The sequence below is a fragment of the Oryzias latipes genome, chromosome 20, assembly GCF_053564925.1.
Source record: "Oryzias latipes strain Hd-rR chromosome 20, Olatipes_Hd-rR_3.1".
Taxonomy (NCBI): domain Eukaryota; kingdom Metazoa; phylum Chordata; class Actinopteri; order Beloniformes; family Adrianichthyidae; genus Oryzias; species Oryzias latipes.
This window is the reverse complement of record NC_136256.1, coordinates 30,465,580-30,482,174: the sequence shown is the minus strand read 5'-3', so window position 1 is coordinate 30,482,174 and position 16,595 is coordinate 30,465,580. Positions and strand designations below refer to the sequence as shown.

General features: G+C 46.9%; 1 protein-coding gene across 3 annotated transcripts in view; it reads left to right on the top strand.

Moving 5' to 3' along the window:
• The window catches only part of cnksr2a (connector enhancer of kinase suppressor of Ras 2a), an 83,785-nt gene that overhangs the window by 21,971 nt on the left and 45,219 nt on the right, over nt 1-16,595 (top strand). For all 3 annotated transcript variants that reach the window (XM_078938709.1, XM_023949961.2, XM_023949960.2), the window contains exons 2-3: nt 11,309-11,472; nt 12,247-12,449. In XM_078938709.1, the coding sequence (XP_078794835.1) occupies nt 11,309-11,472; nt 12,247-12,449 (367 nt within the window). The remainder of the gene's footprint in view (nt 1-11,308; nt 11,473-12,246; nt 12,450-16,595) is intronic.

Here is a 16,595-nt window from a genome sequence, read left to right as displayed (position 1 = left end):
TGCAAATAGATTACAATACATCTTAAAATGGTTAAAAAATAATCCAGAAACCAACTCATGGTTAGACTTGAAACAGGCGTTTATGTGAAAAGATCAACCTGTCAGATCTACCATTTATTAGCCAAACAGTTAAATAACAGGATTGTTTTCAAAGTATTAGTATAAACGCCATTTTAACAGCCTGGTGGGAATTTCTCAAATTATCAAAATCATCAATTCAACCGTGCAAAATGACACCCATCTGGAACAACCTGGACATCTTTATAAACAATGGGGCTGGGATCAACCCTTCCTTGGCTCTGGTACGGGACGGGACAACCCTCTTGGGATCCCCGGTCGCTCTGGTTGTCATTGGCTGCGGGGTCTGGGGTGGGGTAGGGGTGGGGCTTGTCGGCCCTGTCCTGTGGGGGGGCTTTCTGGGGGGGGGCACTATTGGTGCGGGACCTTGGGGGATGACAGGTCGGGGTCTCCGCTGAGGCAATCGGCGGTTGCCCCGGCCGGTTGGCTGCTTCGGTCCCTTCGAGGCCTGACCAGAGCTCTTCCAGGGCCGGCGCTTGTGGGTGGTGGCCTGGACTTGCTCCGGGGGGGGGGGGCGCTTTCTTGCTCCACTCTGTGTGGGGTGGGTGGTGCTGGGCCTGGGGTGTCTGCGCCTCCGGGGATGGGACCCCTTGGCTGGGGGGACCTGGCCCCTATCCTGGGGGGGTCTGGGGGACTGCTGTTTGACCACCGGGGGACAGTCTACCAGCTGTCCCCAACTTACCCCCTTCCTCATATAACCTCATACTAGGGGGTGGGGGGTTTAGCCAGCGATGCGCCTTGGGGCGGGCTACTTGGCAGTGACCCCCTTCCAATGGTTGCCGTATGCCACATGTGTATGTGTATGTGTAAATGTGTATGCCACACGCACACACATTTTACAAGGAAGTTGGGACCTACGACCATCTGTCCCCTACCCCATCCCTGGTGGGGGGGACTAGGCCCTTAGCAACGGCGGCCGTGTCCCCCGGGTGCCGGTTTTTCTGGGGTCGGCGGTGAACTCTCCGCGCAGGGGGGGGGGGGTGTTCACATTACACCTGAGCCGGGGATGTCCGTATCCCTGTGGGGTGGGTTCTGGTCCTTGCCCCTGAGCGCTGGGCCCCGCCTAATTTCCAACTGTGGCCAAGCCTGGTCGGGTCATGTTTACAACACCCCTTGTGGACCTCCTTTTCCCCAGGGTGCTCCCCTCCTGGGCGGCGGGGGCGGCTGCCCCTTCCTTTCTTCTCCCTGGACCAACCGTGGGCCGAGTGGGTGGCTGCCTGGTGTGCGGAGCGGATCTCCCTTGGGGGGGGTCCTGGCTCCTATCTGGGGTTGGGGCAGGGGGATGCCCAGAACTCCTGGGTGGTGATGGGGTGCTCGTCTGGGGCTCGTCTGGGGCTGTGGGCACCCTTCACGGGTGGGGCCCTGCGTTGTGTATGTTGTGTCTGTTTTGTGTACATGTTGACATGTGGAAATTTCTGCAGCTAGCAGGTGTGATAACATTTGAGTGTGTGTGTGGACAGGCCCCGCCCTTTTTGTACTACATTTGAACCGTACCGTAATGATAAGCAACCAGTAAACTTGTTGTTTTACGCTGCTTCATGGTCTTACCCCCCCCCCCCCCCCCCGCCTCCTATTATCATCCTCCTACCCCCCCCCCCCCCCCCCCCGCCCCTAACATCCCTCTCTCTTCTTCCCTCATTTCCTTTTCCGTTCGGGCCAAGCCCAAAGATTTTCAAACATGGTTGAAATTAATAAAGTTTGGCCTCAATAACAAAAGGGGTTTATTCAGACACACCTCTGGTTTGTCTGAAGATCAATAGCTCCTGTTGTAAAAGTAAAATATGTCCAACACAAGAGGCCCTCAGTTCTCATCTGCCTGCCCAGCTGTTGGACAGGACAAAAAATTAAAAATAACCCTAACCCTAAAAAAATTAATGAAATGTTATAAAAAGAGAAGTGGGAACCGGTTGAAGATTAGATCTAATAGCATTGACTTTACTCGTGAAGTAGTCAGCAAAGTCCTCACATGCAGTTTGTGAGTGAGTCATGATAGATTTATTAAAATCTTTGTTTAATAAAAAATCAATTGTCTTAAAAAGAAACCAGCTGCTTAACTTCTTCTGCGCTCTTGACTTCTTTGCTGTCAGAATGTCTCTTTCAGATGATGCCTGTTTCGTCTTTACGTTTGTCCTTCAGTTGTTGTGATGTGATAACTTCTGTTTGTATCTGCTGGTTGGGTAACTGTTGCTGGTTTCCACGAATCATCTTCTAGCTGGTAAGAAATGGGTGTACCTGCAGATAGTGGGGTGAGAGGTTTAGCACATTTGTTAAAGAATGTCTGTCGACGCTGCTGACAAACTTCTCTCTTCATGCGCACACTTTCCTGACAGGAAACTTGTGGTTTCAGCTGCTCAGGTGTGTTGGGATGTCTTGAATGTAGTCTGCGGCGTATGAGTAGCTGTGCTGGTGAGTAAAGGTTGTCAACTGGGGTATTTCTGTATTCAATTAAACTTAGATATGAGTCTTTTCCTTCTGCTCTTGCTTTGTCCAATATGCGTTTTCCAGTTTGGACAGTCATTTCTGCAAGTCCATTGCTCTGTGGATAGTGGGGGCTGGTCATGGTGTGTGTGAATCCTAATGTCTCTGCAAAATGATTAAATTCTTTTGATCTGTAGCATGGTCCATTGTCACTTATGAGGATTTCTGGAATTCCGTATCTTGCCCTTGCTGCTTTGAGTTTGGCAATCACACCTGCTGAGGTACAACTGTAAAGTCTTTCTAACTCAAAATACCTGCTTAGTTAGTCGACTATGACAATGTAGTCTCTTGAGTTCCAACTAAACAGGTCCCTATCACTTGCCATGGTCTGTCAGGTATCGCATGTGACAATAAAGGTTCTCTGGGGTTTGAGCTGCGGCGCTCTTGGCATATGCGACATGCCATGATTGCTTCTTCGATTTGGGGCCAAAACAAAATGTCTCTGGCTCTGCTTTTGCTTTTTTCGATTCCCATGTGACTTGAATGGATACGTTCAATCATGGCTTCTCTCAGTTCCTGTGGAATTATTATTATCTCACCTTTAAATAAAATGTCATGCTGATGACCACCACTGACATCTTTGAGACTAGATGCAGGAAACGGGCCTCTCACACCCTGAAAGACCCCACTCACCCCTCACACCCTCTGTTCTCCCTGCTCCCCTCAGGCAGGAGACTGAGGAGCATAAAGAGCAGGACCACCAGACTGAGGAACAGTTTCTTTCCTGAACCAGTCAGACTGCTGCACTCGAGTTGATCACTGCAACCCCCCCCCCCCATGGGCAACTAGCTAATTCTCAAGTACAATATCACAGGACTGTGCAATACTATAACGTACTCTCCACTGTGCAATTTGCGACATATTTTCTGTGCAATACTCAACAGGAACCACACCGTATCATATTGATATTATATTATTTATTTGTGTCTCACTATAAATGCCTGGCCCAAAGATGTGGTGCAAACCGGGCCAGATATGTGAACATACCGAAAACTGTTTCCAACTCCGTCTTGTTCTGTGGTGCTTGCATTTCTTGGACTGCTTATATTTTCTGTGGGTCCGGTTTCAACCCTTCATGTGATAACGTGTGTCTGAAGTAGCTTACCTCTGGCATAGAGATGCGGCATTTGTCAGGATTAAGCTTCACACCTCTTTCCCTTGTGTGCTGCAACATTGCACTTAGGTTGCGATAGTGTTCCTGCTTGGTTTTTCCAAAAACCACGATGTCGTCCACTATGGCAGCGGCACCGTCAAGACCCTCATAGGTCTCATCCACACGCCTCTGGAACTCATCCTGTGCTGAGATGATGCCAAATGGTAGCCTGAGGAAGCGGTATCTACCAAACAGTGTTAAATGTGGTTAACAGAGAACATTCATGACTCTGTTTGATGTTCCAGTAGCCTGATCTGGCATCTAACACCCCTGGAAACACTCCTATGCCCTGATACACGTCTTTAAACTCCTCCAAGTGGTAACTACTTTGAATCTAACTTTGCGAGATGGTGAGTCAAGCTCCAAATCTGCATAGGCTTGTTCATTACTTTGGCCTTTTCCATTGTTATGCTGTCAATGTACAGTCCTGTCTCTTCATCACTTGACTGAAGACTGTTCTTACTTTCTCCCACTGAATGTAACATCTTGTGATGAGGTTTATGCTGGAAAGGAGTTTTCGATCTCCAGGCCTTTGCAAAGTGATTAAACTTTTTGCACTTTATGCATTGCTTTCCTTTCGCTGGGCACGTGTCTTTTTGGCTGTGTTGCCGTGCACACTGGCTCCATATCTTGGAGGCACCTGTCTCATCTGTTTGCCTTACAGCTTTCTGTGGTGTAGCAGATCTGTACTGCTTTCTGGAGACTGCATGAAGCGTGTCCTGGTGACTGTGCTCTTTGGTGCTTACCATTGTCTTTAATTGCTGCTTTGCAAGCTCATGGGATCTTGCTATGTCGATAGCTTTGTCCAAAGTAAGCTCTGCCCCTTGGCTAAGAAGCTTTTCACGCACAGAAGTTTGTGCCAAAAACGATGCGATCAGGAACCATTTCATCACTGTTAGGGTAGCCACAGTCCTTGACTAATAACTTCAATTCGGTGACAAACTGCTCAAAAGTCTCATGTTCACCTTGCATCTGTTGTTGGAACTTGTATCTGGCGTATATAGGGTTAGCCTTCTGTGTGATATATTCAGTGTTCTTGTCATAGTATGTCTGCAGCTTTTTAGCTTCATCTGCTGTGAGGTTCCACGTGTTATAAACATCACATCCTTTATCTCCAACCCATAATAGTAAATAGCTGCACTTATCTGCCTCATCCTTCTCACGTAGGGATCCGGTAAACATCAGGTCAGCTCTGCATGCTGTCGGAACTTCCTCCATACTTCTGGAAGCTTCAGTTCAGGCAATCCCAGTCCATCCTTGGGATAGGAACGCCGTAGGACTCCATGTGTAGACAGGGGTTTACAGAAAATCCACTATTCTGAGACCATGTAATGTTCTTTCTTAAAGACCTTGAATTTAAATTTAATAGACCACAAAACAGGCCAGGAAACTGTCTCATGCACTGTTTTACTTCCACCATCTTGAATCTCACAAATCTTCTACAAATCCCGCGAGACTTCACAACAGAACAGGTAGGTACCTTTGTAAATCACAGTGACACCTAGTGGTGTATTACAGGCCTGGTCTTCATGTAGGTCCTGTGGACTCCTGGCCTCCACTGCAGAGCTGTTGTTGGTGTCCGTGCGCTCCCACCCGTTGTTTTTACTGCCACATATTTGGATGATGTTGCTGTCTGTGGCGGTGGAATGGGCTTAAGCGGGAAATTCTCCAAACCACGGAAGGGTCTGAGACAGGGAGCGGTTGGTGCTGATGGAGTGCTGCAGATGTTGGATGTACTTAGTCTGCAGACACAGAGAATTTCCTCTATCAGAATAGATTTTTCTCTGAGCTCCAGTCCAAGTTTCTGAACAGTTTCCTCAAGTTGACAGTGTCCTGGGTTATAGAGTTGTCACACACGACAGTGCATGAAACTCCATCTGGTGGAGCGGCAGCCATGTTGTCATTCAGCAACTGTAACAGATGTTTAAGAGCCAAAGTCCAGGCATGTTCAGCTCTAGACCGGTCAGATTAGATTATAATGTTTGGCGTTAGCAGACTTGTGTCCCTCACTGGTCTGACACACTTTTTGATCTTAATTTGAGATAATTTGATCCAGATTCTTTCTATCCGAACATAAAGATTCTCTAAGTTGTCATCCACGTTCCATACAAGTTCAGAGGTCACAAGCACTCTGCCCTGTTCATTAAAGAGGACATAGAAATGTGACTGTCGGCGTGAGTTCCAACCGCCTGGGGTGCCGCTGCACAAAGTACGTCTCTTCCTGTTTGATGCTCTGAAACTGATCAGAAATCCTAAAATCCCAGTCACCAGAAACCCAATAATCAAACAAATAAAGAAAGGTACATCTTCATGGTCTTCCTCAAGTAGCTAGAAGAGACAAATCAACCTCCTCTGGCCCCATAGGTTGTTAGTGTATCCATCAAGTCCCATCCGGGCAGGTAGGGTCTGGTTTCCTTAGCGCGGAGCATCCTATCAAATCTAAAAAAGGAAAAGAACAGGTAAATTATGCATTCATGCAGAAATTATGTTATGAATCTGCAGCAGCTGCATAAAAGCTGAAAAAATAAGAATCTTAAATGTTTTTGATACATTGATGACCGTCAATAGAGACCCACTCTGATGAAAATTGTGTCTGTTGTGTTTGGTGTTTTCAGTATTTCTTTGTTCAAAATCAGGTGCAGACAAAAAGATGTCATTAAAAAATCTGGTAGTTGTTCAGCGGGCCACAGTCTCCCTGATCTGCTCCATTCTGATCAAGCACTGTCAGGAAAATAGATCCATGAACATCTTTGTTTTCCTGGTCTGAGCTGGAATCTGGATCAGAACTGGACGGCTGGATAGCTACGACACTGCTGAGGGGGGGTTAGGGGCTGTGAGCTAGCTGGAGCAGGGCTCCAGATTAACTTTTTTCACTAGGAGCACTGTGGCCCCCAACTGAAAATTTTAGGGGCACAACCAGAAAATTTAGGGGCGCATACCGTAAATCAGCATTCTAACCAGATCTACTAATTCTGACTGTATTACAAATAAATACTTTAATAATAGATGCAGAAATTACAATGTGTCTAATTCAGTGTCACATTTTATTCTGCACTTTTGAAGATGCAACAAGAAGGTAAACTGACAGCAGCATCGCTGTCATGACAGTACAAATAGCAAACAAAATACCATAAATTTAGAATAAAAAAAAGTTTTTAGTAACAAGTGATTACCGTAGTAACCTCTCGGTCATTTCACAGTTTCAAACAATACTTAAATGTATGTAAATATTAGGGGATGGAAATTCATGTTGGCGACACCAAATAGGTGCAGCCAAGATGCACAAAAATTTGAGATCACACAGATGGACGCAACGCTGCACAGATCACCTGGTGTGAGACATATTTTTGTTTTTGCTCCAACATCACCTGTCAATCAAAACAGAAATATCACCAGAAAGGGGCGGAAGCAAGACACCAATCAGAGCGAACGCAGCTGGAAATTTAGTACTGCACTGACTGAAAGCTGCCCTACAGACTACAAAACAATGCATTATGGGACATGTGTCCTGATGGGTTTTTTGTAGTTCACTGATCAATTAAAATAATTTAAAATACCAACTGATTTAAAAAGGCTACATACATTACAAAACAGTAAAATAACTATAAAAGATATAATATCACAAATCACAGATCATACTTAGGGGGAGAGGAATATTAAAACTAAATGGAATGTTAAGGACAACTCCTAATTCCTGTTCTCCTTCAGTCTCGCTGCAGCTTCGCCTTCATGCCCCCCCCCCGGGCGCTGGTTCATCTTAAACACGTCTACTGTTGCACTTTCCCTGCCTGTTTTAAATCGTGTTGTCGCTCACACGTGTTTAATGTTAGAGCCCTGTTAGCTGTAACGCATGTAGGTGTGGGACATTTATGCTCCTCAGCTGACCATCTCCCGCAGGAGCGGTGTGCTGCCGTAACAGCCGTGCATGATGAGAGCCGTGGTTTGCTTCGCGAGTTTGAGACCCCTGCTGTACACTCTGGCACTAGTACACTAGCCGCAGTTTGGAAGAACGAATCAATAGTTCGCTTGCTCATAGCTCAGACGCACATCAGATTGTGATGATATTTGTCTCCGTTTCCTTCCCACCGATGTTTACGCGCGCTCGATTACCGTATCTCTAGGCCCCGCCCCTCCACATATTTTAGCCACTTGCAGTGACTTTCCCTATTCTTCTCACACGCATTGTGATAGATGAGTGTATTATGTAGCTGTGACTCAACTGGGGGAAATCGATGCTGGTTCCTGCGAGTGAATGTTTGGAAGAAGGTTAGAAGCTGGAGACAATTGTGTTTTTGGAGCCGGGGGGTTGCAGCCTATGCGCTCTGTCTTCATCTGCTTTCCTTTGAGTAGGCAAACTTGGCCTAGCCAGACACGGACACGCACTCAAACACACAACCTCACACACTCACCCACACAGTGGATCTAGAGAGACCTTCCCACACAAACCCAAAGGCGTTACACAATCCAGCAGAGTCGTGTGCGCTGCTTCCCGCCATTCTGAGTCCATTTTCAGGTTTGAGAGGTGAGTCGTATATTAATGCACTTAATTTCAACAAAAAACAAGAGGATTTTAAGAAAAGAAAAGTAATTTATTGTTGCTTTTGACTAAAGTACAGGAAAATAGCACTTTTTTGCAGGGAAAATAAAACGGAGAAGAACTGTTTGTTTTGTTTTTCACTATAAAAATGAGAAGTTCCTATTAAGCTTATTTAAGATGCTTGCTATATTTTAAGTACTTATAAATACTTCTAGCTGGGGTCCTCTACCAGAGGCCTGGGAGCTTGAGGGTCCTGCAGTATCTTAGCTGTTCCTGTTCTTTTCTGGACTAAGAGGTCTGAGGTCTTTCCAGGTATCTGTTGTAGCCCCTCCTCCAGCTTGGGGGTTACTGCCCCGAGTGCTCCAATTACCACAGGCACCACTGTCACCTTCACTTTCCAGGCTTTCTCCAGTTCTTCTCTGAGTCCCTGGTATTTCTCCAGTTTCTCATGTTCCTTCTTACTGATGTTTCCGTCACTATCATGTCCTAACATCCGTGGTCTGTGTCTCTTCTTTTGGAGATCTTATTATTCCTGCAGGGTATCTGATAACTGGAGGTGCATAGCTGTTTATTGCCCGGGTCTTGTTCTTGCCATTGAGCTGGCTTCTCAGGACTTGCCTGATTCGTTGGAGGTGTTTACAGTCAGGAGCATAAATATTTGGACAGACACACATTCTTTCTAATTTAGTTTCTGTACATTACCACAGTGAATTTGAAATAAAACAACTCAGATGCCATTGAAGTGCAGACATTCAGCTTTTATTCCATGGGTTGAACAAAAAGATTGCAGAAAAATGTGAAAAACTAAAGCATTTTTTTAACACAATCCCTTCATTTCATGGTAAGTAATTGGACAATTGACTTCTATGCTATTGCATGGGCAGGTGTGGGCAATTCCCTTGTTATGTCATCATGAGTGAAGCAGATAAAAGGCCTGGAGTTGATTAGAGGACTCGTGCTGCATTTGGAAGATTTTGCTGTGAACAGACAACATGCGGTCAAAGGAGCTCTCCATGCAGGTGAAAGGAGCCATCATCAAGCTGAGAAAACAGAAAAAAAAACATGAAACCAGAAACTACTACAGTATTAGGAGTGGCAACATCAACAGTGTGGTCCATCCTGAGAAAGAAAGAAAGCTCTGGTGAACTCAGCAACACAAAAAGACCTGGACGTCCACGGAAGACAACAGTGGTGGATGATGGGAGAATCATTTCCATGGTGAAGAGGAACCCGTTCACAACAGCCAACCAAGTAAACAACACTCTCCAGGAGGGAGGCGGATCAATATCCAAGTCTACCATCAAAAGAAGACTGCATGAAAGTAGATCCAGAGGGAACACTGCAAGATGCAAGCCACTCATAAGCCTCAAGAACAGGAAGGCTAGATTGGACTTTGCCAAAAAGCATCTAAAAAAAGTTCTGGAAAAACATTCTTTGGACAGATGAAACCAAAATCAACCTCTACCAGAATGATGGCAAGAGAAAAGTATGGAGAAGGCGTGGAGAAGCTCCTGATCCAAAGCACACTACATCATCAGTAAAACACGGTGGAGGCAGTGTGATGGTCTGGGCGTGCATGGCTGCTAGTGGCACTGGGACACTAGTGTTTATTGATGACGTGACACAGGACAGAGGCAGCCCAATGAATTCTGAGGTGTTCAGAGACACACTGCGCAGATCCAGGTGAATGCAGCCAAACTGATTGGACGGCGATTCATAATCCAGATGGACAACGACCCAAAACATCCAGCCAAAGCAACTCAGGAGTTTATTAAAGCAAAGAAGTGGAATATTCTTGAATGGCCAAGTCAGTCACCTGATCTTAACCCAACTGAGCAGCATTTCACTTGTTGAAGACTAAACTTCAGACAGAAAGGCCCACAAACAAACAGCAACTGTTTGCCGCTGCAGTAAAGGCCTGGCAGAGCATTCAGAAGGAGAAAACCAGCATCTGGTGATGTCCATGAGTTCAAGACTTCAGGCTGTCATTGCCAACAGAAAGGCTTTTCAACCAAATATTAGGAATGACCACTTGGTTTTCAGTTATTTCATTTGTCCAATTACTTAGGAGCCCATGAAATGAAGGGATTGTGTTTAAAAATGCTTTAGTTTTTCACATTTTTCTGCAATCTTTTTGTTCAACCCATGGAATAAAAGCTGAAAGTCTGCACTTCAATGGCATCGGAGTTGTTTTATTTCAAATTCACTGTGGTAATGTACAGAAACTAAAGTAGAAAGAATGTGTCTCTGTCCAAATATTTATGCTCCTGACTGTAGCTGTTGCAGCTTTCCTTGTTTCCTGCTCCAGGTTGCCATTTGCCTGTGGAATTCCAAGCTACTTGTAACTGTCCTCGATGTCTGCTATTGTTCCTTCTGGGAGTCAGACCCCTCCTGTGTGGACTACCTTGCCTCTCTTTGTCACCATCCGACTGCATTTCTCGAGCCCGAATAACATCCCAATGTCAGTACTGTAGATCCTGGTGGTGTGGATCAGGGAGTCAATGTCACGCTCGCTCTTAGCATATAGCTTGATGTCATCCATGTAGAGGAGGTGACTGATGTTGGACCCATTTCTGAGTCGGTATCCATAGCCAGTCTTGTTGATTATTTGGCTGAGGGGGTTCAGACCTCTGCAGAACAGCAGTGGGGACAGAGCATCACCTTGGTATATCCCACAGTTGATGGACACTTGTGCAAGTGGCTTCCCATTGGCTTCAAGGGTGGTTTTCCACAGCTTCATTGAGTTTCTAATGAAGGCTCTTTGAGTCCTGTTGATGTTGTACAGCTCCAAGCATTCAGTGATCCATGTGTGGCATTGAGTCATAGACTTTCTTGTAATCAATCCAGGTTGTGCACAGGTTGGTGTGTCGTGACCTGCAGTCTCGACCAGGAGTTGGTGTTTGGCTTTAAATTGGGTGTTGAATGTTGGGTTAGCATCTGCAAATTCGTCCCTCTGAGGGACTGAGCTGACCTTGTTGGAGATGTAAATGTTTCAACATTTCTTTTTTTGTCCAGTAAACCGGCTCACCTGAGCACTTTCACTGTGCACGTGTGTTTTTCAGGTCTGGATGACTGTCTGCAGCAGTATGTGGGCGTGTTTAAGCGTGGAGGCGTGTGCGGCGAGCGGCTGCTGAGGATCAGCCACGCCGAGCTGGAGGAGCTGGGAGTCACTCGGATTGGACACCAGGAGCTCATTTTGGAGGCCGTGGACCTGCTGTGTGCACTGGTTTGTGATTTTTTTTTGATGCATTTGACAACATTGTACGACCCAAATTTACAGACGGCCAGCAAATAACTTCATTCACTTACAGTAAAGTCCAGCGCCGTAAGTGAATTCCATCACCATCAACACTGCAAAAATCTAACTTAATCCTTGTTGGCTCATTGCACCGATTCTTTTGGTCTCTCTGGCATCTCTGACATGTTAGTGCCATATGAACCATCTCGTACTCTGAGGACCTCAGGGACCGGCCTCCTGTTGATGCCCAGAGTCAGAACTAAACAAGGGGAATCAGCGTTTTAATATTCTGCAGCTAAAATCTGGAACAGCCTCCCTGAAGCCGTAAGACAGGCCTCTTCTGTGTTCATGTTCAAATCTAGACTTAAAACATTTCTGTTTAGCCGTGTATATGACTGAAAGGTCCTATCTGCACTTTTCTTTCCTTTCCTTCCTTTCTTTTTAAATTAATTTTCAAAGTTTTTCCTTTTTTTTAAAGTAAATTTCAAGATGATTATTTCTATGATGTATTGTGATTTTAATGCATTTCTCTGTTTTGTGAAGCACCTTGAATTACTTTGTGTACGAATTGTGCTACACAAATAAACTTGCCTTGCCTTACCTTGGTCTGTTGAATGATGTTTTCAAATGAAGTACATCTCAGGCACAAGTTGTCTTTGAAATTTGACCATAAAAACCTTTGGCATAAAGACCCAGAAAACAGCAGCACTCATGTTGTAAACTTGAAGGTGATCTTCTCCTTTTGTCCGTCTCCTTATGCAGAACTCAGGTCTGGAAACAGAAAGCGTCAGAACTCTGGCTCATAAACTCGGAGCCTCGGCCAAGAACCTGCAGAACTTCATCTCTGGCCGCCGTCGGAGCAGCCAATCAGAGAGCAGAACCTCACGGCGGCTTCCCAATGACCTGCTGACGTCTGTCGTCGATCTCATCACCGCTGCCAAAAGCCTGCTGGCCTGGCTAGACAGGTGATTTCTTTTCTCAGTGTGGTCAATGTTTTAACTTAAAGCTGCAGGTTTCAGAGAAATTTGGATTCCAGATCAAATGTAATTATTTCAACTAATTTGTAAATATTCAGTGTGAATTTAGAACAAACAAATGAAATAAAATAACCTAATGCGATTTACAATTAATTCACATTAGTAAAGTGGAACTAAAAAACCAGGAGGGTCAGAAGACAATCACAGCCTGAAACCCTGAGGCTGCAGCCAGCATCAGCCTTCATCACTTCTGTTTCACATCTTTCTTTTGATGGTTCAAACTGTTCAGGCTTCTCTTCTGCTGAAGCCAAATTCCAAAGGGTCTGGGCTTCATTTCTAATGTTTAGTAATCCAGATTACACGAGGTGACCTCACACTGAAAGGAACACTGGAAAGGTCAAATGTTTTTGCTGCTATTTGTACTTTGATAAAAATGTCTGAATATTCTGTGGCTCTGAAGTTAAAACGGCAGATTAGAGTTTTTTTCAACAAATCGGTTTGTTAAAATTTCATTCTGTAAACATGAGTGCTGTGAGCATCGCTCCTCCTTTGAAACACGTCTTTTATTCAAAGATCATGGATGACCTCTTTTCTCCACGTCTGTCTGTAGATTTAATGATAATTCTGCTGTTTGCCGAAAAGACGTCAGAAACTAAGCCCACCGCCGCTGACTCGCTCCTCGAATCGCCAGACACCCACACCTGTAATAACGTCCTCTAGACCCGCAGAGGCGCCTACGTGATGCAGCGCGCCAGACACGCAGACGCTCAGACACGCAGACGCTCAGACACGCAGACGCTCAGACACGCAGGCGCGCAGACGCTCAGACACGCAGGCGCTCAGACACGCACGCGCTCAGACACGCACACGTTTAGACACGCACACATTCAGACACGCACACGCCTCAGACACGCACACGCCTCAGACACGCACACGCCTCAGACACGCACACGCCTCAGACACGCACACGCCTCTGATTCGCACCTGTCTCTGACACGCACACGCCTCAGACACGCACACGCCTCAAACACGCGCACGTTCAGAAGCGCACACGCCCCAGGCACGTTCAAGCGCTTGCACGCCTCAGACACGCGCACGTTCAGACACGTACACACCTCAGACACGCACACGCCTCAGACACGCACATGTTCAGACATGTACACGCCTCAGACACGCACACGCCTCAGAGACGCACACGCCTCTGATTCGCACCTGCCTCAGACACGCACACGCCTCAGACACGCACACGCCTCAAACACGCGCACGTTCAGAAGCGCACACGCCCCAGGCACGTTCAGACGCCTGCACGCCTCAGACACGCGCACACTCAGACACGTACACACCTCAGACACGCACACGCCTCAAACATGCACACGCCTCAGACACGCACATGCCTCTTATTCGCACCTGCCTCAGACACGCACACGCCTCTGACACGCACACGTTCAGACACGCACACGTCTCAGACATGCAAACGTCTCAGACTTGCACATGCCTCAGTCACGCACACCGCTCAGTCACGCACACCGCTCAGACACGCACACCGGCTCAGACACGCACACCGCTCAGACACGCACACCGCTCAGACACGCACACGCCTCAGACACGCACACGCCTCAGACACGCACACGCCTCAGACACGCACACGCCTCAGACACGCACACGCCTCAGACACGCACACGTTCAGACACGCACACGTCTCAGACACGCACACGTCTCAGACATGCAAACGTCTCAGACTTGCACATGCCTCAGTCACGCACACCGCTCAGACACGCACACCGCTCAGACACGCACACCGCTCAGACACGCACACCGCTCAGACACGCACACGCCTCAGACACGCACACGCCTCAGACACGCACACGCCTCAGACACGCACACGCCTCAGACACGCACACGCCTCTGATTCGCACCTGCCTCAGACACGCACACTCCTCAAACACGCGCACGCCTCAGACACGCACACGTCTCAGGCACGCACATGTTCAGACACGTACACGCCTCAGACACGTACATGCCTCAGACACGCACACGCTTCAGACACGCACACGCCTCTGATTCGCACCTGCCTCAGACACGCACACGCCTCTGACACGCACACGTTCAGACACGCAAACGTCTCAGACTTGCACACGCCTCAGACACGCACACGCCTCAGACACGCGCACGTTCAAACGCGCACACGCCTCAGACACGCACACGTCTCAGGCACGCACATGTTCAGACACGTACACGCCTCAGACACGTACATGCCTCTGATTCGCACCTGCCTCAGACACGCACACGCCTCTGACACGCACACGTTCAGACACGCAAACGTCTCAGACTTGCACATGCCTCAGTCACGCACACGCCTCAGACACAAAGACGCTCATAGACGCATATGTTCAGACACGCACATGCCTCAGACACGCACATGCCTCAGACACGCATACGCCTCAGACACACACACGTTCAGACATGCAATTGTCTGACTTGCACACGCCTCAGACATGCAAACGTCTCAGACTCTCTCACGCCTCAGACACGCACACGTCTCATACTTGCACACGCCTCAGACACGCAAACGCCTTAGACACAAAGACGCTCAGAGACGCACATGTTCAGACACAAACACGGTCAGACACACACATGTTCAGACTTGCACACGCCTTAGACACAGACACGCTCAGACACTCACACGGCTTAGACACAAACACGCTCAGAGACGCCCTCCCTCAGCAGCACTTTACCATGAGAAAAAGAAAAAGTGGTGCTAGCGCCCTGACTGCGCTCGCCCACACACAGTGATGCGAGTTTGAGTTGCAGGGCTGCAGGACAAAGAGAACGTGTTCTGTGATTGTCTGTGTCTTAAGAAAAACCCCTTCCCATCAGTCTGAGGATGTCTTTATGTGAGGAACCGGGTTCTGCTGCAGGAATGCACTTTAATCCCTCCACACCTGGAAAAACGTTGGCATGTTTCCAAGAACCACCTGCTGTTCAACCAAAACATGTGAAACACGGCCCAAAGGCAAACTGCCATGACGCGGTTCAGAGCGGGTTTCTGTTCTGATCGCTGCTTATTAGAGTTTACAGCGTAGGCAGAGAAAGGCTGCAGCACATCCAGAGAAAAACAGGAAGATTAGGATCATGTCATGTTAGAGCGGCAGCAGACCTTTATTTTCCTGCTGCTGCTGCTTATTGCTTCTCTTTTAAATCTGAACTCCTCATCAGGAGTTTGGAGTCGGGTTTTTGTTTAACTCCTGATTTGGTTCTGTTCTGCAGGTGAAATAAGAACAGAAGTTCTCCTGGATTAACTGAATTGATGAGGAGTGACAGAATAAAACATAATCCACCTTTATGGATAAATGCTGCCATTAAAAGAAAGCTGACATAAACTTAGGGCAGTACATTATTCAATTCAAATGTTTACTTTTTAAAAGGTCATTCATGAACAAAATATTTGCATTTCTGAGTCATTATTTTATGGGGGGGGGGGGGGGGGGGCTGCATGTTAAAGTTTCTTACTACCTTATTAAGCAAAAGGACTTTCCATAGAACCCTATTTATCTGATGAACAGTTGCAGGCTGAAGAGGTTCATTCCTGCACATAGAAATCTGTTTTTCTGCAGTTTGCAAAGGTCAAAGTTGAGCCACATTAGCTTGTGACGGTTGTTCTGAAACACAACAGAACAGTGTCTGTGGAAGAAAGCTTTCGCTGTCGTGGATGTGTGAGGTTTGTGTGACCTGGGTCCTGAAATGTTGAAGTTTGGAGCCTGATGGAAACAGCCTGTCTGCATAGCCTCAGGTTGTCCGTGTATATATAGCAGTCAGCCTTGATAGCGATGACCCAAATTCTCTCCCCACTAATAAATCATACACTAGAGGCTGTGGCCGAATTCTTATCTGGGTCTTTAGAACAATGAAGCATCCACTCCATGTCATGAATACACTTCACGTTTACCTGTGCGTCGTCATTCCTGCAAATGTTGGAAAACCTTTTAAATAATAATAAATAATAAGCCGCTAATATCTGCAGGTTATGAAGGTAAACTGCCCATCGTTCCCACAATGCACCATTTTCACCTGGACCTGGTAAATTCTGCAGACTGAAACAAGCGGTTTAATTTTAACCAAAGTCAACCCAAAAAA